Source organism: Polypterus senegalus, chromosome 7 (genome assembly GCF_016835505.1).
Source record: "Polypterus senegalus isolate Bchr_013 chromosome 7, ASM1683550v1, whole genome shotgun sequence".
In the NCBI taxonomy this organism is placed as follows: Eukaryota; Metazoa; Chordata; class Cladistia; order Polypteriformes; family Polypteridae; genus Polypterus; species Polypterus senegalus.
The window spans coordinates 143,142,112-143,167,784 of record NC_053160.1 but is presented as its reverse complement, the minus strand read 5'-3'; the positions used below and the strand labels follow the sequence as shown (position 1 = coordinate 143,167,784).

At 36.8% G+C, this 25,673-nt stretch overlaps 1 protein-coding gene across 1 annotated transcript in view; it reads right to left on the bottom strand.

The window, feature by feature from the left end:
- Positions 1–25,673, bottom strand: part of LOC120532078 (SMC5-SMC6 complex localization factor protein 1-like) — a 91,923-nt gene that overhangs the window by 45,736 nt on the left and 20,514 nt on the right. Inside the window, exons 3-8 of the mRNA XM_039757983.1 lie at positions 23,546–23,624; positions 22,461–22,704; positions 21,177–21,336; positions 15,187–15,288; positions 1,502–1,645; positions 1,261–1,326 (exon numbers count right to left, since the gene is read on the bottom strand). Coding sequence (XP_039613917.1) covers positions 1,261–1,326; positions 1,502–1,645; positions 15,187–15,288; positions 21,177–21,336; positions 22,461–22,704; positions 23,546–23,624 — 795 coding nt within the window. The remainder of the gene's footprint in view (positions 1–1,260; positions 1,327–1,501; positions 1,646–15,186; positions 15,289–21,176; positions 21,337–22,460; positions 22,705–23,545; positions 23,625–25,673) is intronic.

The window sequence follows — 25,673 nt, the reverse complement described above, 5'->3', positions numbered from 1 at the left end:
TTTGCAGCTCCTAAAGTGTAACCAGAGAACAAAACTAAATGAGGTGTAGGGCGCACTGCTCATCTCATTACCACTCATTAGCACTATTTTCTCTTGCCTCCTGCAGTTCTCTCTCAGATTTTCTAACTTTTCTTCCACTCACAAGATGAGCTGTCAGCCCATCTCACCTCCTCACTCTAAACATATGAAGTCTTGGATCAAGAGGAACTTTAACCCTCAGCACCTGGCATCACTTCTGTCTTTATCCCAGGAACCTCTTCCATCAAGAACTGCCCTCTGCAACCCCATGAAATTATCTTTTTAGAGCTCCTTTAGAGTATTTTTAAACACCTGAATCCTAGCTCGGGCAGCACGGTGGCGCGGTGGTAGCGCTGCTCCCTTGTAGTAAGGAGACCTGGGTTCGCTTCCCAGGTCCTCCCAGTGTGGAGTTTGCATGTTCTTCCCGTGTCTGCGTGGGTTTCCTCCAGGTGCTCTGGTTTCCTCCCACAGTCCAAAGACATGCAGGTTAGGTGCAATGGTGACCCTAAATTGTCCCTAGTGTGTGTGTGTGTATGTGTGTGTGTGCGCGCCCTGTCCGGGTTTGGCTCCAGCAGACCCCCCGTGACCCTGTGTTAGGATATAGCGGGTTGGAAAATGACTGACTGACTGAATGAAGCCTAGCTCACCTTTAAAAGGGTCGACGACCATCAATTAACCTCTCACCATAATAAATAGAAGGGAGGCAAACATGCTACTCCTCCAGGATGCCACCTTTCACACTAGGGACTTTTAGTTAAATTATGTGTCACCCCTCCGTTACCAATTTTTAGTGACTCAGAAATGACACAAACTAATTTTATGGCAGTGAATCAACCTTTCATCCAATTTTCATGTTTAATTTTATTATAATGAAGACCTTATTGCACTGTGCCCCAACTCATTCCTTTAGTGCTTCAGCATACCTGCTATTACAGAATGTGATGTGGCACTTCAGTATTATTTTTATTTATATAGACACACACACACACATATATACAATATACACATACATACACACTCACATGTATACATATAAATACACGTATACATACATAATAAATGTGTGTATATATTTATACATCTTTTTTAAATTTACACATAAATGCATACACATTTTGTTTCATATATTAAAATAACTAGAATATAGAAATATAAAATAAATCTTTGTTTAATTGAATATGTGAAAACTAAGGTTACTGTTTTCAACACCAAGCACAAACTACAAATAATTTTGAAATCTACCTGAATTTCAGGAACAGTACTGGTATAATATTCACAGTGAACTGGCATGTATTTGCAGATCAGGGACTGAAAAGAAAAATAAAAGGAAACATTCTGATACCCTCTTTTACTGTGTAATTTACAAAGATAATTGTGCCAAATACCCACTATTCAAGGTGTATTTTTAATTTTAGTAATTTAACATATTTGAACATGATGTTTATTTTCATTTTGTACCCATTTTCATAATAAAAACACCTACCTTTTGTGAAGTTAGCTCAGACTTCAGTTTATTTTCCAAATCAGAAAACTCTTCCTTTTTACAAATGTTGTCAAAAGAGGAACACAAACTTCTTGATGATTCTTCATCAGAATATTCCATACATGATAAATTTTCATCTTGTTCCTGTTAAAATAAAAATGAAAATGTGTTTTTTGCCTCAGAACTAGAATTTCACAAACTGAATACAGTATACATAAAAGGAAGTCATTTTTAAACTCTAGTATTATGACTTTGGTTAGGCTTGTTTGCCTCAGTGTTCCATATAACTAAGCTCTTTAGCGATGTACGCTTCATCTATTTCCAGTTGGTTTTTTTTTGTTTTTTTTTTAATTAAATATTCCCTCTTCAATAATAAAGAAAGACAAATTGCTACAAGCTCAGAAATAAGTAGCTTTACTTTGTGATTTCTTGTTTCTTTTTGATTAACGTTGTTACAGTCTGACAATGCCAAGTCAACACTGCCAAAATCAAGCAAACACAACTGAATTTAACACATCTAATGTGGCTTTTACATGTCTAATGAGAAGTCTCAGATGTTCCTCAGATTTAACTACTACTTGTTTCCTGGCTTTACTACGATTTAATATCTACAAAAAACATCAAAATACATAATCAAGGCTGTGTATATACTCCCTACATCTTTATTTAACTGGAGGACCTCCATAAGTTGTTACACAATCAAAATGATCACCTCAATTAAACATGGCTGAAGTTGATCAAAAAATCTTTATTTGTTTTCAACTCTGGCAGTACCAAACATCTACTGTGTTTTAGGGAGGGTAGGGGCATTTTATTGTAGTTTGCCACCAACAAGCCAGAGTACAAAATTTACAAAATACTTAACAAATGACGCCTGTCTGGATGCTTTATGATTAAAAACCTGTAGCAGACGATTAAGCAATAATTTCTGTGATTTAGAAAACTGAAAGAATGAAAAATAACCTGTATTACAGGCCTACAAAAAAGAGAATACATGTAAATGCTTACTCAGACAGTGTTCTCCCTTGGTCATGTACAGTGTGTGTGTATTATCCGGTTTACTTCATATTTACTTTCCTTTGTTATTTGCTATCTCAGAGTTAGGTTTACTTGTTGCCATTTTGTTCTTATTCATTGTTGCTTCCTCATCTAATGACCTTAATTTTTATTTTATTAGCAAAATATTAAATATGATTTAAAATATTGCTCATGGAGCAAAACAGTTAAATTTAGCCTCCTAGATACACTATATACTAAGTAAAGGAAACGAGCTGAAAAATTAGAATGGAAAATACCCAAAATATATTCAATTGTATAGTAAAAAACTAGCTTATCCAGAACCTCATTTGGAAGTGGTGGCATTCTTCAATTAATTTCACAATTTCTTTTATGGCAGTTAGGTTATACAAAATGCTTAAATTGATTTGAAAGCCTCAAAGTTTCCTTGTAGTATTTATTATATTATCTTACATGCTGATGCTCTACTTTACAACAAGCGGCATTTATAAAGTACAAGCACAAGTGACATGAAAAAATTAAAGCACAGCATTGTGGTAGCATAGCGGGTATGTTAGTGGTGCCAAAATTAGTTTTTAGACCCCATTTACATTACAGTACTCTCCTTGTGACAGTTCCAATAAATTTGGTTCTCCTTCACAGTCAAAGATTGCTTGGCAAACTTTAAGCTGTTTGAGTACAAGTCACAGTCTTGTACACAATGTATTGGTATTCAATTCAATTATTACAAGAGAATATCTAATAAATAAAAATATGCTTTAAGCTAACTATTCACATTTTTTCTGTTTTAGAACTTCAAATGTTTATTTTGTAGGATTATTTTGTTGTTGCTTCTCTACAGATTTATTTATTTTTGATATTACAATTATTATAATTTATTTCACTGTCATTTTTTTGTTTATTTTTTTGTTATCAAGACACAGTTCCCAGTTGCCAGAGGGTGCAGCAATGGAAATTGTCATTGATGCAATGCTTTATAAAACAACACCAAGATGTAGAATCATACAAGACTGCAAATAAACTGAAAGATTACTGGGCATGTTATCACAGTCAATTCTGGCCTTAAAATTTTTGGTAATACCCTTTTAACTTTGATGTTGACTAGCATTTAGGCTTTAATTTCCTAGTTTACGATTAGTTTCTAGCTAAGAGTTTCCATTTATCTCCCAGCCTATTTAAGACATTCTTTCCTGCTAAATTTCTGCTGGCAGAAAATCACTCACCAAAAAAAATTAATTAAAAAAAATATATATCTCAGTTTGGTTTTATAACATTCTCTGTCTGTCTCTCTGCCATGGACAGCATGAAGCTAAACACAGAGACGTGTGCCTTTTCTAAATGACTGAAACAAAGACATTAAGATCTTACTCAGTTATTAACACCTTATATACTCTCTGCTCATGCTCCTTTTGTCTGGTTACCTGCTTTGACATTTAAATACTGGTCTACCATATTTCATAAAATTATCCACAAGCTTTGAGATGCAATTTAATATCTAGAATCCAAGAGACACCTTCAATGATAAAAAACGTTTTTTTTTTGGTCAAAATTGGTTTGTTGCATCTCCTGTAGAACAATGTTTAACAGTACTCCTACAGTTTGTTGCATTTTTAGAGGCGCTTATTTGTAGGAGCTTCTTCAAATTAAACTCCACTAATCTAAGAAATAAAACTAAGCTAAAATATTAGGCAAATAATAGGAGTAAATAATTAATACACAATTCTATAATGGTTAAGAAACTAACATTTCACTCATTTACTTATTTTAGCAAAAGAAATTAGTAACAACAAAACTGTGTACATGGTTGAGATTTTGCTAGTGTTTTAATTACAATATTCACTGCATTTTCTCATTACATTCCATTCTGAGGTGTTTTTTAACTACTTTAAGTGCACACTATTAAGAGTAGGATATAAAGCAACAAACCAGTTACTTTATTACTGTCATGCTTTTTTAAAGAAAATAGAGAACCATATTTAAGAAATTGCACCATTTAAAGTAATTAAGGTGTAATTAAAATGTATTATAGCACATGGATTACATGGCAAAAGAGTTACCTGCAATTCTCTCAATTGCTTTCAGAATTCCCAAATTCCATTAATGGCGACACCCAAAAAAATGACTACTCCAACTCTGTCAAGGAATTACCAATAGCATATCTTTTAACTTTTCCACTACAATTGTTTAATGAGTATAAATAACAATACAACTAACACCACTTGACATAACATTTGTTTAGAGCAAGTACAAATTTTATCTATTCTGTATTAAAAATATGTGAAACACAAGAATGGAGATAAATAGATATACATTTAATGCATGAATTTTGCTTCCATTCAAGTTTTATCTGTAACGTGCTATAAGTAAGATATATTTGAAAATTAAATAAGCTGTTATCCTGTGCGTTATTGCTTTTCTCCTGAAATTCATTGTAAGCCAAAAATGCTGCATCTTAAAATAGGGTCTGTTTTGGTGCTGGGCCCACCTGGTGTCACAAGATGCCACATTTTCAACTCATATAACTCATAACTATTAAATGGGAAATGCAGGTGTAATATTGACTCAAACCAGAAATTCATGCTGATAAAAGGCATAACAAGCTTTTCCTGTCAAAGTTGTGCCAGTGCTGCTGGTAATTTTCTGAAGAGCAGTGAGAAATATACATGGCTTTCCTAGCACTTACCAACCAAGTATCACATGTCTGCATATTGAGAATGTTGGTTAATCTCTATGATGATTATTTATGTGTGGGCTGGCAAATACTGTATTACCTATAACGTTTAGTTAGGAAACCATATTGGAATCTTGTATCAGTGGTTCTCAAGTAGGGTCTTCAGGACATCTGTTATCCACAAGAACAAGTCAATGCTCCACAAGTTGACAGTCATTGTATCAGAGCTAAATGACTTTTGCGTTGCTTGGCATCCTAACTAATTTTTCAAGCTTCCCAGCAGCTTTGCCTTCCGCTCTATACTACACACTTAGGTGACATAATAGACAGCTCTAGTGTATTATTTTTCCCTTTATCCTCGCACTGATAGGGTGTTCCTCTCTACTATAGTGTCATTGCACTGTCTAAGAGTATTCATAATAAGGAATGTGGCTTATTTTTGATGTTAGGCATATTTTCTACATGGCAAATTTATTACAGATTTTTAAATTTTGGTTAACTAAATTGATTGCAGCCTCTAACTCGGGTCTATCCTTGGATATCTAGATCAGATTAAAAAAAAAAAAAAAAAGATCTAGCAATTGTTGGTATTATTGTTTTTTTTTTTTAATTTAAGTTTTTTTTGAGATTTCTTGACTTGTGTATGGGGACAAATTCACCTTGGACTAGGTACATCCTTTTAGCCTTTTTCCTGCTCTTGTGATTTTTTTCAATTTGTGATTTATTTCAATAAATACTACCCTCTATAAAGACATAAATTGTGGAACTTGTCTCTTCAAGCCATAGTTAGTTTTATCTCTTATGTGAGACATTTTAGATATATTTTGGAACTTCAACTTTCTGAACTTTAAAGTAAAGTAATTTCCCCAATTTTGTGGTCTGCTTAGGTTGAAGTTTTCAGGTGGTATTTGTGCCTGGTTGGGGAAGTTCTTGTTTTTGATTCCATGTTTGAATATGTATACTCTGCCTTGCATCCTTCTTGAAATGGTCAAACCTCTTCATCATCTTTTCATAGACACTGGAGCAGGTTTGGATGTTTATCAGCAGCACTGGGATAGAATCAGCACCAAGTAGTTGAGTTGAGTGAGAACAGTCCAGACAACTGTGAGAATTTCTAGCTAAAGGAAAGAGCTTCCATTTATACAAGTATCACAATGCATCACACTCAGATGGCACTTGTCCATACTCAGAAACTTGGTGTAAACATGCTAGGCATCATGTTAATGTACTAAAGTTTTTCATGGCAGAGTACATGTCATCTTCTTTTAATTTTCTCACTTTCTTTCATGATCAACAGACAGTTTCTATTCTAACTACAAGTTAGTGGCAGTGGTGCACTGTGATGCACAGATAAATGCAAGCACATACTGGAGATATATTTCAATGTTAGGTGAAAATGTTAATTGTATATGAATATAATTTATATATGAAACACAAGTTAAAGGATACGGTTCAGTATTTTTCAAGCCAAAGTTACTTGTTCATAATCAAGGTGTATATTAATTTACCAATGACACTGTGTTCTAAAGTAACGGAAATTTATAAAATAATAAAGGAACCCACTCTTGCCTTTATGGGTATTGAAGTCCTATGATTAAGAATAGCCTTAAAACTAATGAAATAAATCCATGCTCCAAGCCAAAAATGGCCAGAAAGAGTTGATGCCCAGATGTGAATAGCCATCTCTTATCTGTAGACAACTAGGCAATAATAACTGAAAAAAAAAAATCATACCTTCAATCGCTTATATTCTTTGACTATACGAAAGCTTTTTTCTTAATTTCACAAAGATATTCCCTGTTGCCACTGGACTGATAATGCAAATGAGCTTCAGTGAGAAAGAATATGAATTTACACAATTGTTAACAGTCTGGCTGGAGTTAGTTTACATCACCAAGCTCCATTCCTATGGCAGAGAAAGTGGTCTTAATGATTTACCATGAGAAAATAAAGCTTTCACTTTTTTGCTTACACAGAACAATCATCGTTTGAACTCTTTGCTGTCAAACTCAGTGGACCTAAACTTACAATTTTTGCTGTTCTGAAATGACCACCTAAATCATCATATCTTTTCATTACTGAACTCTATCCTGTTTTAACCAACCTCAGTGTGCAGTCTCCCAAAATCATTCTAATGGGCGATTCAATTAGCATTATTATTATTATTAATCCTTCCAATCCTTACTAATAAAAATTTCAGTGGATTATTTAAAACTTTGATCTCACTCAGTTTGTGAACTTCTCACCCTACAACAAATGGCATATTATTGATTTAGACTGCTAACCTGGTGTTGCACCATCCAACTTAATTTCAGCTTATCTACCTATATCTGACCATAAAGCCGGGTTATTCCATGCAGACTTACCCTGTATTAAATCCAAGACTTGGGGCCTCGTGAATAAATGGTGCGTACACACAAAAATGTTGCGTATGCTGGTTTCCACACTCAAATCGCGATGTATAAAACCTAAACTTGCTGTAAAGCCACGCATATTTTCACGCTAGATCAAACCCTGGCGTACGCAAGTTCTCCGCTCAGTTTTGCAAACTGGCAGCACCCAACATCAAAGCAGTGCTTTTGTTCCAGTGTGGTATCCCTTTCTTTTTAAGATCTACATCCCTGACGCGACTATCTTATACACTGAAATGAACTGCATATTGTTTATTAGTTTAAGACATCTGATTGTAATTAACCTGTAACAATATAATGGTCCACAGAATGGTCAAACTATTCCAAATACCATAGCTGCTTTAGCTTTGTTACTCTCACTACACCTTCTTATTTCTTCTGCTCCTGTTAGGGGTAGCCTCAGCGGATCATCTTTTTCCATATTACTCTCACTGCACCACTCGGAGTATTTATATCACTGTATCCGAGTGTGGAATCACAGCTCTGCAGCAGCTGAAAGAGAATTAATCGGTATACAGCATCTAGCACACGCTGCCTCTGCCATGCTGCCTATTTGAACAGAGCCTTCCCTGTACGGACCTCATGGTTCAGAAACAGTTTCATCCCAAGAACTATAAACGCAATCAATCAGTCCATCAAGTAGTCCTTGTAGAACTATAACTGCATTTACCTTACTGTAAACTTGCAATACAGTTATAATATTGCACAACCTGCACCACTTTATAATGTGTGTATTTACATATGATGACGATATCACTTTTAAGATGAAATGCAACAAAATTTGTTTATTACATTATACAGATAAAATGTTAACATAATTTAAATAATCTATATTGTTAATAATTAAACATGTAAGAACACGGTGTTGCAGTGCTAGCAAGGAGCTGGCATCCTGTTCAGGGACTGTTCCTGCCTCATGCTGCTCATGCTGAATTCTTGCTGGGGCTCGCGAGAAATGCAAGGATAGATGGATAGAATAATTAAACATGTACTACAAAGATATTTCAATGTTCCTTAAAAGTTTTGAAGAATCGGAGTTCTAAGCTTACAGATGGCTTAATGTCTATTACTGAACTGATCGTGCGGCGATTGGGTACTTGGAGAAAGAAAAGGAAGGACAGGAATTGGGGGTAAAGAGAAAGAGACAGTACGGCTATAAAAAAAAAAATTTTATTGCATCGAAGGTCGCGCACGACGCAGCAAGCATCTTGCTTAAGGCAGGAACAATTTTTGGATGGGGCGCCAGTTCCACACTTTCACTGCGTTCCCATGTTTAATACATGCCCTAATTGATATGATATGAATACTGAAATGATATCAAGTATACATCTCAGTATTTAAATTATTCAGAGAACAGTAATATCACAAATGTAATGGATTCTGTGTCCTGTCGGAGGAAGAGAAAGCCCGTTTAAGAAGCATGTAGTGATTCACACATGTAGAGCACATAGAACAAATGCAAAACAAATCATTTAACGTGCTACTTTAGTTACGATGGTGTTTGATAAACTAGTAAATTAAATGACTTTAAGAAGAAGTTTATGATGTTCTACTTTAATGACAAAGTAAACTATGTGATTAAAGTGGAAATTTCGGATTAAAGTGGACATTTTGAGCTCCCCCCACCTCACTGTGTCCTTATTTTTTTTCTTTAATCTGTACCCAAATAAGCTTTCATATGACACTCAGATGGTGGGCTATGACTTGCCTTTTCACAGCGACTTTGATATCTGACTTGATCTTTTTTATTTCAGGCACTGTACGACTTTGTGAACTTGAGATTTCGAGTTTCTTTGACACTATGTCACGGGATCAACTTCCTTTTGTTGTTTATACCACTGTTTTAACCAACAAATAGTACGTTTTTCCTTACCTCCACTTGGTATTCACTGAAATTCCTCTATTTTCCCCCCGTGCTTTTGCCATTGCCTTTTAACAGAACACTGAGTTTAAGGGCTATTTATATTGATTTGCGTATTCAAAGAGGTGCAACTCTGGGAGGAGTGGAGGAGTGGCAGCAGGCGCATGCACGTGCGTTACTTCTCATGCTGACAGGGATTTATGTAGCGGAAGAACGTGGAAGTTGGCGAACGCAAAGATTAATGCACGGCGTAATGCATAAGGACCCTGGCCAGTATAATTGATTCTCAGCTTTGCTCTGTTTTGCATTGCTTTATGAGCAGATTTAATGAGCCATTATAAAGATTATTTATCTCCGCACTGAATACTTTGGCCCCAAAAAAACAAGGACCGTTTTTTTCGCTCACACTGTTCCTTGGTTCACATCAGAACTTTGCCAGTTTAAGGCCTTGAGCTGGCAACTTCAACTGTGTCATACTCATGTGATTAGGAGGAAGTGGAGTGGACCAATTGGAGGTAAATTACCCTCCAGGCCAGTGGGTGGCAGGGTGTGCCAAACTTACTTTTGTTGTCTCTGCAGGCCAAATATCGGAAAACATATCTGATTCAACAGCAATGATGACACTTCCGGTTCTGGCTCCAAGACCGACGGCACTTCCGGTTCTAGTCTTAGATAACATCACTTCTGATTTTGGGGTATTAAAGCCCCCATCATTTCACCGCTCATATCAGTTCAGTCTGGAACTCAATGTATGCACATCAGTGCCCATTTTCAAACCCTTTTGCAGCCAGGGGTAATATATGGGTGGCTCCCCTAACCCTTTTTCGTGTGTTGAGACTGATTCTTTTTTACAGTGGCGTAGTAAGCAGGATAATGGACTCCTTTTAGAAGCAAAAGCCAACCAGAAACAGTCTCTACACACCTTCGCCTCAACCAACTAAAGAATAATCAGGTAAGAGAGTACTGTTCCTGCATTGCCGAGCTGGGGTCAGTCGGTGTGTGTCAGGGGAATCTGCAGCATGTTCCAACCCAGAAACCTCTAAAAAGAACCTGGGACCGTAGACAAGGGACCTACAGATGAGGGCCAGGTTCAGAAAGGAACACAGTGAAGACTTACTATGTGCTCCTGTGGATGGGGACCGACCCCAAATGCCCCATAAAGGAAAAGACGGCGAAGGCCAAACAAAAACAATGAATAGTAGAAATGCCATTCCTCCTAAGCGGGCCCAGCTGACCTAGGCACAGTCATACGATAACATAATCTCATTACTGGGGATCAATGAAAACCTTTGGATGGAAACCTACTTGGGAGGATCCTGAACAGAACCCCTGTGAATCTGGATGGAGTTGTGTCCCATTCCTACATTGTGGGGCATGTTTTGGTGCGAAGTGCTCCGCTAGGTGACAACAGGGTCTGTGGAAAGATACGGAGGGAGGGACAATGCACTCTCGCTAATCCTCTGGCCTTTTCGCATACGGGAGTAGCGCTAGTCAATGGATACAAGGTTGCTTCTTTGTTTGATTCTGGCAATAACATTTCCATTGTTGATTGCCATCTAGTGTTGCAACGACAATGGCTAAAAGTTAAGACCAGTCTAACCTGTTTTAACGGGGACGTCCAATCTTATGAGTCTGACATCTGTTACATCTGCCACAATAATGGCGGTGGCAGTACTCAAAAATCCTCTATTCCCTGTGATACTGGGTAGAGATAGGTCAGACAATAACTGCGGCATAACATTCACTAATCCCAAAATGGCACTAGTTCTTGTCATGGACGGAGAAACAGCATCCTCAGCTACCTCCATGCTGTGTTCACTCCCGGAAGAGAGCCCGAATTCAGCCTCTACTGATGCCCCTTGAGGTCAAATCTGATCCTCTCACTTGTCTGCAGTTTTATTTCAGCCAGACCCTGGCTTCATTTAAAACAGAGCAATTGAATGACGACTCCCTTAAAATTTGCAAAAAATACAGTAGTTCTGATAGACGGCCAAGGTGCACTACATCGCATGCCCCCCCCCTATGTTAAATAATGACCTTTTGTATCGGGTGGCAGAACACGAGGGGGATGTAAAGACCCTGTTGTTAGTTCTACAGACTTACCGGCGACAAGTCTGTAAACTGGCTCACACCCACCTCCTGGGAGCCAATCTGGGCCTTAAGAAAACACTACAGCGGATTAAGCTCCAGTTTTTTTGGCCCAGGATTAATGAGGAGGTCCGCTGCTTTTGCATGTCCTGTCTGGAATGTCAATTATGGCAGATTCCTAGGAGGGACTGTGCTCCTTTAGTCCCACTACCCTTAACTGACGTCCCCTTTGAGCGAATCGGGATCGACCTGATTTTGGGACCCTTAGAGCCCTCGACCAGGGGACATAAATATATAATGGTCCTGAAATGCTACCCGATATCCCAAAGGTGTTCCATTGCGCTCAGCAACATCAAAGGCTTTGCGTGAGTCGGCATCCCTAAAGAAATCCTGACGGATGAAGGGACGTTTTTTACCTTGGAGACGTTCAGGGAGGCAGCCAAGTTACTAAAAATAAAACATTTAAAGCACTCGGTATATCATCCTCAAACTGATGGTCTAGTTGAGAGGTTTAATCAAACTCTCAAACAGATGCTACATAAGGTAGTCAATGAGAATGGAAGGAACTGGGATCAGCTCCTCCCCCTCATCCTTTTTGCATATCGGAAAGTCCCACAAGCCTCCATGGGGTTGTCACCCTTTTTCGTTATTATATGGACAACAACCCCAAGGTATATTGGATATATTAAAAGGAGGGTTGGGAGGATGAGGGCCTCCCCAGTAGAAATATACTTGAATATAATCGCACAATTATGCAATAGATTTGCAAAATGTAGACCTATTCTAAAATCTCACATGGAGAAGGCACAAGCAGCCCAGGTCCACTGTTATAACCATGGTACGTTTCTTCAGTACTTCCATCCGGGGGATTGAGTCATGGTATTGGTTACTACCTCACACTCCAAATTACTGGCACAATGGCAAGGCCCATATGATGTTAAGGAGAGGAAGGGGTTGGTCCATTATTTTGTTAAACAACCAAATCGTCATCCCAGCGAACAGATTTATTACATTAATTTGCTAACACCGTGGAAGGAAGGGAACCCAAACTCTCCCTTGGACAGCCCCGTTCACTCTTCGCTCATAAATTAAACCTTAACTTCGGTGATAATCTGACTCGCCTACAATGACAAGAGCTCAAAGCAGTTATCATGTCTGCCCTGGAGGTAGTAAGTGAGAAACCTGGACGAACCTCCCTGGTTGGGCATGACATCATGATGAAACCTAGGGTAATAGTCTGAGAATGTCCATATCGACTCGCTGAAGCAAAAAAGCCAGAAGTGGAGCTGGAGATCAAAAGAATGCTGGATCTAGGTGTGATAGAGTAAAGTTATAGTCCCTAATCCAGTCCTATCGTTTTGGTAGGAAAGCCTGATGAAAGTTGGAGGTTTTGCAAAGACTTCCGTCAGCTTAACCAAGTCTCCCAATTTGATGCATATCTGATGCTGCAAGTGGACGACCTCCTTGAGTGACTAGGACAAGCTAAATTTTTGACTACCCTAGATATGACAAAGGGGTACTGTACTGGCTTCCTTAACACACTCTGCAAAAGAAAAGACAGCGTTTAGTACCCCTAGTGGACACTGAAAGATTTGGGTTCTTCCATTTGGATTACATGGGGCACCTGTGACCTTCCAGTGTCTGGTGGACAAAGTGCTCCGTCCTCATAATTTGTATAGTGCTGCCTACTTGTATGACATCATCTATTCCAGCACCTGAAAAGCACACCTACAGCAGGTCCAAGCTGTATTGCGGTCACTAGCGGAAGTCGGTCTTTGTATTAATCCGAAGAAATGTTTAGTTGAAGCCAAATATTTAGGTTACCTAGTGGGCTGGGGTACAGGAAGGCCAAAACACTCCAAATTAGATGTCATATTGAATTGGCCCCGTCTGATGACCAAGAGGCAGGTACAGGCTTTTCTCGGCTTAGCAGGCTACTAATGCTGGTTTATACCCAGTTTTTCCGAGAGGGCAATGCCCCTGACCAATCTTACAAGGATGGGGAAACCAAATCATGTGGTATGGGATGATACAACACAAGCTGCATTTAGTGACCTCAAACAGGCCCTTAAGTCAGCTCCAGTGTTGAAAGCACCTAACTTTTCTCTACTTTTCATCCTCCAGACGAACGCTTCGGACACAGGTCTTGGAGCCGTGCGGAGCCAAAGCGTCAATGGAGTGGAACACCCCGTAATGTACCCGGGTCAGAAACTGTTGGCCCGTGAAACCAGGTATGCGGCAGTGGAGCGGGAGGCTCTGGCAATTAAATAGGTGATTACTCAGCTGTGGTACTACCTTTTAGGATGAGAGTTCACCCTGGTGATGGACTATGCACCTTTACAGTGGATGGCGTTACACAGGACAGGGGGTGGCAGGGTATACTAAGCCTACTTCTGCTGTCTCTGCAGGCCAAATACGGGAAAACCTATCTGATTCAACTTCAACGACGGCACTGCTGGCTCCTAGAACAACGTCACTTCCGGCCAAAGCACCTAGAACGAACATCACTTCTGGCTCCAGCCTTAGATTACATCACTTATGGTTTTGGCCTTTAAAGTCATCATCAGTTCACCACTCAAATCAGTTCAGTCAGGAACTCAATGTATGCACATCAGTGTCTATTTTCAAACCCTTCTGCAGCTAGGGACAATATACGGGTGGCTGTCCCAAATCTTTTTCATGTATTAAGAGTGATTCTTTTACAACGGCTATCTAAAAAGTTTGGGCTGTATGCCAATCACATCCTATGGTACAAAAATGTCCTCTCTATTGCTAAAACCACCTATTATACCAACATCTTTAACAGTTGCAATAAAAACAATATCTTATTTACTGTAGAGTAAAGTGCCCAATCTAAATCTAAGTTAAACAACCATCATAATCTCTTTAATGAACTTTGTTCTAAGTTTTTGGAATCGTTCAGCTCCAAAATTACAGCAATTTAAAACAACTATTATAAAGTGAAATGGCACTGGCTTGAAAATTACGTTTGCAGATCTATAAGAAAGCATGAGATATGCAGAGTACAGGAAAAATGGCTATAAACCCACTTTAAATGCTCTTTTGACCACGGATGCCATGGCCTTTCATGCTTGAACTGCAGAAGAATTGATGCAAGGAAAACAATACTTAAATATCCTTATAAGATAAACAGGGCATTTCCCAAGCTCCCAAATGACTATCTGATAATCAGCACAGTTTGGAACTGCAAAATCAAAAACCTTGGACACAGCCAACTTCTACCAGATGTACATAATGTATTCTCTGATATCATTCCACCACTGGATTACATTCAAGTAGCCCAGGAAAGACAAGCGATTATATATTTTCTAAAAATTGTAAGTGTTACCATTAACTGCATTTTTTTGGGTATATACTATATAGATATTTTTCCTTTAATTACAGTATTCAATGACTAGTAATTTAGACAAAATAGATGTAACTTGGTGTTCCAATACTTTTATTTAGTTCTAAAGAGAGTTTTCTGTGTTCAGAAGAGCCACAATCTCCTAGGTAATCTCTTTCCACTCCTGTCTGATCTTCATTTTCATAGTAGAATGTTGGGAGGTTCTCCTGAAAACTAAGCCATAAGGACACAGGATGCTACATCATGAATATCTTTAAGTAAATATGTTACCATTTTAGATTTGTTGGTGTCTAGGATGCTCCAGAGCAGTGAACTTTCACCTGTCTGGAAGCCTTGGTATGGGGCCTTCTGCCAGATGGAATTGACAAAATGCTTGATAAAGTAAGAGAGAAAGGTTGTTAGATTCTGGGGTGGAATAAACTAGAAAAAAAATGAGGAAAATCTTATGCAAGGCATTTAAAGACTGAATGAGCAATACATACTTATTTTTTAAGGGAAATGTTAGTAACAGGTGGGAATGATCTAGACTGCAACAAAGTAGACCTAAACATTACATTTTCATGAAGCAGCATACAGTTTAGTCAATATCTTTGGCAACAGTCTTCTTTTTTACTACACATACAGCATTATTATCTAAAATGGGCTTATTACAGCTTAAAAAGGTTGGAAAAATAACATTTTCTAAGATTGGAGGATACAGAGTAGTTTTTCATGTATTTATTTCTAGCAGAATAAACTGCCAAAATAACTTATTCACAGTCTTTTTTTTTATTCTAATGGTAACTAGCTACTGCAAAAATGATAAAACCATGACATATGACCACATACCTCTAGTTGTATGTTTTATACTAGGGTCCAGTTAAGTACTGGAATAATTTCAAAATCCTCCTTTTTTAGACTCAGTGCCACAAAAAAGTATTTGATTTTTTTAGTTCCCCTCTTATTTTCTGGTCCTCAACAAAAACCTAATATTCAAGGATAAGTTTGGCATTTTTCAGGTCAAAGTTATTTCTTTGCCACATAATAATAATGATAATAAAAAAAACAAAACAAACAAAAGCTGTCTATTCTTGCAACTTGCAATGGGGCTGAAGGGCACCAATATCTATAGGTGAATGAAAATGCCTTAAAATTTAAAACACATCCACTTTGGATGTTTTGATTCAAAAATTCAAACCTTCAGTGTTTATGAGACATTATTAGACTACCCAGCATTTACCTACAATACTGCAGAATGCCCAAGAAGGGGTGGACAGCTAGCCAGAACGTTGACTTTGTTAAAACTGATGAAAGGTGCTAAGGGTTTACCATTATGTGTTCCTCTCCTCCTTGTTTAGAGTCATTTACTGCTCAAAAAATATAAAATCTATTTTTGATTTGCTTGAGCGTTCCGTTTTGTAAGGTGGTAACAACATTGCAATTTTCGACAATATAAATTATTTTTAAATAAAAAAAATACAGCAAAAATATATCCATTAAATTTTGCATTTTATTTCCTGGGTAATCACTGTCATTTATTGACTCAAATTTCATTTAGTCAGCAAAACTACTAAAAGCAATAAGATTTAAAAGTGCTAGAATGTATTAAGTTATTTAAACAAAGGTGTTTTGTTGGCAGATAGTGTTCTGAACGCCATGCAAAATGTTAGCTAAATGTTTAAGAAAATAAAAAACAAAAAGTCTTAAAAGTAATTATGTAAATTTCACATAATACCCTTAAAGCACAAAAGAATATTACTGGCATCCTAACAAGATCAGTAGATACTAATGTGGATGCAAATGAGTGAAATTAAATGCTGAGCATATAATTAAGACACACATATTTCTTTCAAAACAAAACACCTGCCTATGCCACTACTTTTAACTATTAACATATATAAATATGTACATGCATAATGAATTAAAACACTAGTGTTTTTAAATCCAATTTCAAAGTGCAAAATATTAAATTTCAATGTTTGCTCACAGAGCTATAAGGATGGCATGCACAGGTTCTTTCAAGAAGCTGTTTCAGCATTTTGGCGTTCTTTACCCTAACTTAATCGAGAATGTTAAAACAACATTAGGTTTGGGGTAATGATTATAAAACAATCCACTCTGGTCATGAAAGCCTAGTATAATACCAGGGATTACTGTCTGGAGTTCTAACAAAGAAAAAGGAGAATTATCAATTATTTTCATTCCATCCATTTTCTGATACTGCTTTTCATAATCACAGGCTCATAAGGAAATGGGGCAAAATGTTAGATAAATAGAACTCAAAAGCCCACTAGCCCTACTGGACCCAAAAATAGAAAGTATTCCACAGTATAATTACTCAATATTAAATGTAACCTTTTATTATAGCTTTTATAAAACAGTCTGCTATAACTATTAAAAACAACAACAAAAAAGACTGTTTCAATTCTTCCCTATTTCACAACCACCCCCATTTCTTATTAAAAAAAAAAAAAAAAAAAGGAAGTCTGAACTCTGCATTAGCGATCTAGCTTTTGCCACTAGTCACGTCTTAGGCGTATAAAATATCCTGAAAATAAAGAATTAATTTCAATTAGAGAATAGAATTACCTTATAAAGGTTTAAATACTGGTAAATAATTCTCTCCGTTAATATTGTGGCTCATTTTATTCATTGCATGCAATAATGCAGATTTTGGGAATAAAGCTACTGACCCCATTCTCACTTTAATTTTTCAAAGTCTGATTATTCTTTAGAATACTCTTCATAAAAACCTACTTGATTTTCCAGTCAAAACTGTTTTTTTAAATGCCTTCTCATTCCTCAATGTACAACCCATGACTCATAATCTACCTCATGTCATTTTAATGACAATTTTACTTATCTCTGAAATGTCTATGCCATCTGAAGAACCCAAAAACTAGTTTAATCACACATAATCTCATACAGTAGACCCCCCACGAAGTCACGGTTCAGATTTCGTGGCCTCAGTCATTGTTAGATTTTTCCTTAGAACCTATCTAATAATTGTTAGGGGAAACTGCAAACATCCTTTGCAATTTTTATGGCTTTTTTCGTGGCAATACTGTACTGTAGAGAAGCAACTGCAGAGGAATACGCCGCTTGGGATGGTGAAAGTAGCCAATAGAATTTGAAACTGCACGTCCAAGCAGTGGCTCTGATTGGTCGTCTGCTGAGGGTGCTGGGGCTGTTGGGGTTAAAGGATGTCAGAGTAGCTTTTAAAAAGAGGGCCGGTGACCATAAGCAAAAAGTTTTTGTAATTTGTGTTTCAAGTTCCTGTCTGTCTGCCTTCTGTTGGGTTACCTGTACTTATTCATTTTGTCCTGGATTGTTTTGTGCGTCTAGATTGTCTGCCGTCTGCCTGTGTACACGAGGACTGTAAATGGATTCACGGCCATCCCACAAAGAAAGGAGCGCTCCTGAACCTGTCATCACCATTTCAGGAACTAGCAGTAGGACTATCTTTACATTCCAGTTCAACGTGTGGATCTCTGGACTATCTGTTTTCATCATTACATTTCATCTGTTGCCGTTTTTCATGATTTACTGTGTGTGTTTTGTTTGTGCTTTGTTGCATTTAATGTGTAATCGCTGTAAGGGGAACAGGGGCGGTATCATTGTTTTTATTTCATTAGTTTTCATTACATTCTTTATTTGCTGTTTGATTACCAGTTTGCTTTGTTTTTGTCTCGGTTTGTGAGTGCATGCGGGTTGGGCAAAGGCTGGATGCATCCATGGAATCTCCACCATAAAAATAAATAAATCACCGTCTTCTCGATGGTGTGAATCTTTGCGGCACAGGACCGCTACAGCGTTGTTCATTTCTCCTTGCTGCTAAATGACTGTGATGCTTCTCCAGCTGAGTGTTCTTGTGTTTTCAGTTTTGTTCTTCTTAGGCCCTGGTAATTCTACTGTTAAGGGTTATGAGAAAGCTTGTAAATCCGGCCCACCTTAAATCCATTCTCACCTCTCTGCCAGCGTCTTTTGTCCTGTAAATGTGTCGATTAACAGCAAGCAGCCTGGTAGCCTATCCCCCCCGCTGTAGTTCATTTCGCAAAGAAGTTTCTCAGTGCTCAGTGTTTATCTTTGAATGAAGTGCTGGAGCTTTATAGGGTAAAATAGTACATCATCATTTGGAATACATAAATTTCATGTGTTTTCCGTGTCAACAACAATCTATGTAAAAACGTAGTTAACACAGAAACGTTTTTCATGTTTTAGTAATAATTGAAAAAATGTAGACATGAAATGTATGATGTGTGAAGCCTGAAATATAAATATGAAATAAACACTTTCACAAAAGGTACAAATATAACAAAACAAGTGCACTTTTATTCAAGAATTTAACCAAAGAAAAAAAGAAAGTAGGTTACAGTAGGCGGTTGATACGACCGCTTGCGTGGTGCAATCCTAAGAACTGCTGCCTTCCAATCAAGAGGTCGCAGTTTTGATATCAGCTGCTTCCCAAATTTGCCATTTTCAGTAGTGAGCTGCTCTTATTGTTAATATTGTACAATAAAAGCATACATTTGATTTGCATCTGTAAATTTAGTTAAAGTTAATGTTTTTTTTTTTCAGTTTTATTCTCTGACTCACGTTCAAGCTCCCACACACCCGCCGGATCTGACTCTGTTTTCAGATAAAGACGTGGTATAACAAACAAACTTATTTTGTTATACCCCGTTTATTTGAAAACCACGTCAGATCTTGAGACTGGGAAAACTGTGCACGTGGATGTGAATGGTGTCACTGACTGAGAATGACTGTGGATGTCAGTTTGTTTTTATTCAATTTTATTCTTGAGTGCTCCTGCTCACATTGAATTAGCATGCACCTTCTGATCCATGATGTCAAAGCCACGCTGACAAAAAAGAGAGACTTAGGTATATATGACATATGGAATAATTCATTTTATGACCTGTATTGTACATTTCGGAAAACATTGTTGCACTAATGCAATATTATATTTATTTCCATACCTTCATGCAGTTGTAGTTAGTGACCACGTTTGGTTTTTTGTTCCGATCTTGGCCAGTGTCCACATGTTGCTGCATGTTGGCATTTCTTTTGAACTCCAGGGGCCTCATGCATAACGCCGTGCATAGAATTTGCACTATAACATGATGGAAGCACAAAAGCGGAAATGTACTTACGCACAAAAAAATCCAGATGCATAAATCTGTGCGTTCGCCAACTTCCACATTCTTCCGCTACATAAATCCCGGTCAGTGTGGAAATTGACACACGTGCACGCGCCTGCTGTCCCGCCCCAACTCCTCCCAGAATTACGCCTCTTTGAGTATGTAAATCAATATAAATAGCCCTTAAGCTCAGTGTTCTGTGAAAAGACAATGGCAAAACCACGAGGAAAAAAAGAACAATTTCAGCAAAAAATAAGTGGAGGCAAGGAAAAACATACTATTTGTTGGTTTAAACAATGGTATAAACAAGAAAAGGAAGATGATCAAGTGACAGAGTATGTCAGAGAAACATAAATGCTCAAGTTCACAAGTCGCACAGTGCCCGAAATAAAAAAAAAGAAGTTGTCAGATATCAAATTCGCCGTGAAACGCTAAGTCGTAACCTATAGATAGACTTTCACATTGCTCTCTTACTTGCTAGGCTTATTTGCGGCTACTCTGTCGCATGATATGCTTCTTCCGCTATGCATGCTTAAAAACATGAACAGCATCTGTCCTTTAGGGCTGATTGCTTTGTTTCTCTCTCCTCCTCCAGGCATCCTCTGCTCCTTTTGAGGTTCCCACTCCCATTGTGCTCACCTATTATATGTTTGTCTATTCTTTAATTGAGAACTAACTGCATACAGAGCTTGTTTTACTTCTGAAAGAGAATTAACTGAATCAAAGAAAAACTTTTCAAATCAAATATGTAATATATTTAATATATTAAACTATTGTGAAAATATGCAAAGTAATAAACAACTCTGAAGAAAAATTACTTATGAGAGAAAATTTATGCTGTAAAGTTATCACTTGTATAATCATTTTGTAGTAAGTAAAACATTTGCAATTAGTCAGTCAGTCATCATTCAACCCGCTAAATCCTAACACAGGGTCATGGGGGGTCTGCTGGAGCCAATTATTTTCTAGTACATAGATTTCACAGCATATAGTTGTAAATACTCCCCTTTTCATTGTATTACTCATTTCCAAATGCAATTAATAATACAATCTGAGGAACTGGGTAGCACAGAAATGACAAAATAACTGTTGCTTTTAGGTAAAACACCACTAAAATGAGATCATAAAATGGTAACTTACCCCAAACAAATACTCTCCTATGTAGCTTACAGAATAGCAGGGCAATTTCAAAGATGTAGCATAATCTTCACAATGTTCCAGATTTGTTGTCAAAACATGTGTAGTTTCATAGAAGGCAGACACTTGATTGAATACAGTTGCATTGCCAGCTTTAAGGACTCTAAAGGAAAATATTAAAAACTTTGTAGTTTTTTTTTTTTAATTAATGAATTTAAAAACTATTAACTGTGTCTATAAATTTAAACAGATTTAAACATTTTCTACAATTTCTTATTTTCTACCTGAAATGAGTGTTGCTAGGACGTATAAAACAGTAACTTTTCTTAATATACAAGTTCAGATAGTCCAACGTAAAGTTACAATAGCTTTACAGGTCTTAAAAGAATAGTAAACAATCAAATGAGTAAAAAATTTGGTTGAAGTCACAATTCATTATCTTAAGGTGTCATTAATATTGAGACTGCCTTCAAGAGGACTGGAGAGTAATGTTACATCAAAGGCTGCTACATGGATATTAAAGAGAGAAACACTCCTAGAAACCTCTAGGCTGACACTGCACAGTAATGTTAACCAAAAATATGACTTTAACATTGCCTATTCATTTTACTTTTTGTGACTTTTCCATTTTTGGTATTAACCTTGTTATGGATGGTATTAAGAGCAAAAAATGTCAGACCAAAAGCTAATGTGTGGCCAAGAATATCATGCAGTTTATTGAGAAAATGGATTTTTGGTGCAAACCAGTAGTAAAAACTTAACAGTGTCACAGACTAACATTTTTGCCCATTTATTTTGCAACCGTTTATTTAAAGACTATCAACTGTGAATTTGTAGAAACCAGTCACAAAAAACAGTACAAACCCTATTTTCCTTTATAGAGAATTTAGAGAAAAGTTAGATTCAGAAAACAATTTTCTAGAATTGCAATTACCAAAAGCGTAGTAACTGACCAGAAAACCTCCAGTAATGACCACAAGTAATATCAAACCACTTCTGAACCCAATCCGATTTAAGGAGGTGAGGATGCAGTCTATCAAGGTAGTATTGCACCCAAGGCAAAACCCAAAATCAGGATGAAACAAAAAGTACATTACAGAGCACAATTACTTTATATGGAGCAAAATTTACAGTAGCTAATGAACATATAGAGGTTTAATACAGCAAGATTGTCTCTCTGAGAAAAACATAAACCCTTGTTTGTGAAAGTCTCCATGTTCTGATATTTACAATATTATCTGAATAATGAATCTATTTGTGCATTTAGAAGAGTGCAAACATTCCTACCGTTCAAATGTTTTTTTCCGTTTGCTGTTGGCAATCACTAAAACAACTTTCCAATCATGAAAAGCTCCATGAAAACCAGATGCAGACATTCGCATTCGCCAAATTTTGGGGGCATTTTTCATGTACTGTGCATATGAAGAAGAAGATTTTCCACTTTCATTATTCCATTCATAGGATTCTTCAGGTAGCCATTTACCATTCCTGTCACTCTCTGTCAAGTACTTAATTGGCAGTATCCATTTTCCTAATGATACATTTACAAACAAACAGAAATTTATATTTAAGTAATACAACAAATGTAAAAGCTTAAAAATAAAAAAATTCTAATAAAATAATCAAGTTTGCAGATAACTCAACTATGGTAAGACTGATGCCTAACGATTATGAGTTTGCCTATAGGGAGTCTATGAATTGTGCTTCATTAACAGTGGTTGCTCATGGAGTGCCGAATGTGGCACATTACCTGCATTGTGAGGGAGTATCAGTTATGGCACTAGAGCCATGTGGCACGATTCACCCAAAGGTGATCCGGCTCCTCACTGTTGACGACCTGAGAGACTAATCCAGGCCAAGGGGACGCCCATGTAACATCTGGCTGGACTGGACCACGTGTCTGCCTGGTAGGTTGCCAACCAGAATCCCAAGTTGTTCGTCATGTGATGGGTACGGCAATGCGTGCATGTTCCCCAACCTAACATGACCTGAACAATAAATTAGTTTAATGGTCTTATTGGTTTATATTACCACGTGTTTAGTTTAAAATGCAGAGCACATTTTGAATCTGTTGAAGATTCTGCTTTTATTACATTGTATGTACTCTTCAGAGAATACACTAAAATGTTGTTGCAGTGACAATAAAAGGAACTCTATTCTAGGTTTCTAATATTAAACACAAAGGCACTATCCACTGAAACAGGTAAACAGTTCAAAACGGAGTTTTAAGACAAAAATGAAGCAACAATATAAATACATACACAAATTAAAATTTCAAAATACACAAAAAATTGTATTCTATATTTGGGAATTATACCTACCAAAAATATAAGGGAATAAAATTACAGAATTCATTTTTCTCAAAAACATACCTGCTGCACAAAATGCCAAAAATTTTTCACTTGCAGAAGGATGTTCAACAATAAGATGTGTTGCAAGTTCACTATATGACTGCAAAAGAAAAAAAAAAGCAATGTATTTTCCTAAACTTTATAATCCTGCTTTCTTTATCACAGATTTAAACTTAAATCTGTACCTTGCAGCATACAAAGAAGCAGAGAAAAAAATGGTAGGCAAGTACAAATAAATGAATATAAACATTATAATGTATTTTTATTACTGATTTTTAATCAAATGGCTGCACATTTAGATTTGTAGTGTAAACTCCATGATTGTTTTCCACTATATAAACAAGACACAGTTAAACAAGAAACTACTATGTGCGAATCTTCAAATAAGTAACAGATTTTATGTAATACTTAACAATGGTGAAAAATAATCTGCAATTGGCTTATGATTGGCCAATACTTTGCCTGTTTTATGAGACAAATAAAGGAGCACACTGTTGATATTTCTGTTTTCAAATATTCTTTATTCATACGAGCTTTCAAGGTAGAAATAGAGTTAATTAATTTAGAATTGTGGTTTGGCGTAAGCTTTACTTAAAAAAAGGATCAATCACTTGCACAATATGAAATACACAACTTCTTAATTGTAGCCCATGACAGCTAAACATTACCTGGGTCCATAATCTGTGCAAGTTACATTTTCATGAAAAAAAAATTAGCATGATAATTAAAGGCTACAAAACAGAATTAAAATTAACATAATTGGCCTTGAAAGTCCAGACATACTGAGGGAGATGGTTGGCTTTGGCTTTTTCCTCTGATCCTGTGAAAATGAACAATCTGCTATGGCAAACACGTCTTTTTCTGTGTTTCCATTATATACAGTACGAGTTTACCAAAATATTCACAAGATGAAATAGCACTGAAGTTTATTTTTAAGGTTTTATTCTGCTTTAATGGTAAATCTAGAGCTGGTGATGCACAAAGGGATAAAATAAATCATGTATCTTAAAACTGTTTTTTATTACTAAGCTTTTGACAACCTACCAGAGGTCATCATCAGAGGAAAAATAGACACACAGGAATCAAAGCCAATATATAAAAATGAGGAGGAAGGGGGATTAATAAGGTGGAGATCGGATGGTGTTGGCCATAAAGTCTTTTTTTTATTATTTAGGTGTTCTTTTTAAGCATGCATATGCTGGGTTCAAATCCAAATGTCTGTTAATGGAGTTTTCATTTGAGAGCCATGATTCAGCCAGCTTTCTGACACTTAGTATTAGCCCCGAATTTTATTTGCACAGTGTCCCAGTTAAATCAGGTGTCAAGTTGAACTTGTATGTGCGTAAGTCCTTCTGACCAGTATTACAATGTTCTTGTATGCCTGTTGCAAACATTTTAGATGTTTAATGTTGGGCATGCATTAAATGATAAACAGTATACTGTGTTGCTGATGCTTTTGGCATTAAAAAGAACAAGCTGCAGAGTGTTTGCAGGTTTATAGTCTATTTTGACGTCTAATTTGGAAAGGATGCGTGCTGTACTTTCCGATACACCACTATGATAAGGAAGGGTGTACCAAGTAGGACGTGAGTTCAGGTTAGAGTTGATTGTTTGTTGGGGTAGCCATTTCATGTGAACCACTTCAGAATTTACCATCATAGCAAAGGGAACCCAGCTTGTCCAGAACCACAATATATTTCTATAAACTTACTGGTTTACCTAGGAAAACCCTTTCGCTCTTAACATGTTATAGTCTGTTCCTGTTTATAGTATTTATTCCGGATTGTCATCATTTGTCACATGTACCATTCATTTGATCTATATGTTGAGAGGATTTATGTGAATTTTTTGCTTTAGTCATATATTTGTGTTTTACAATACAATTACTTAATTGTTTAACTGTGTTGGTTTGTCCATTACCTGTGTGGAATTCAGAGTGAATTGTTTTGGTTGGTGTTGGCCCTTTACCCAGACAATAAATGAAGATATTATTTCTTCAAAAATTCTTTGAAGTTCTGAGTGTTCCAATTTCATGTTTTTTTACATCATTTGACCTTACTTTGATGAATATATGCTCTACATTGATAAATGGCAAAAACTATTGTGTTTTAAATAATATACTACAATAGATGATATGCAGTTTCTAAAA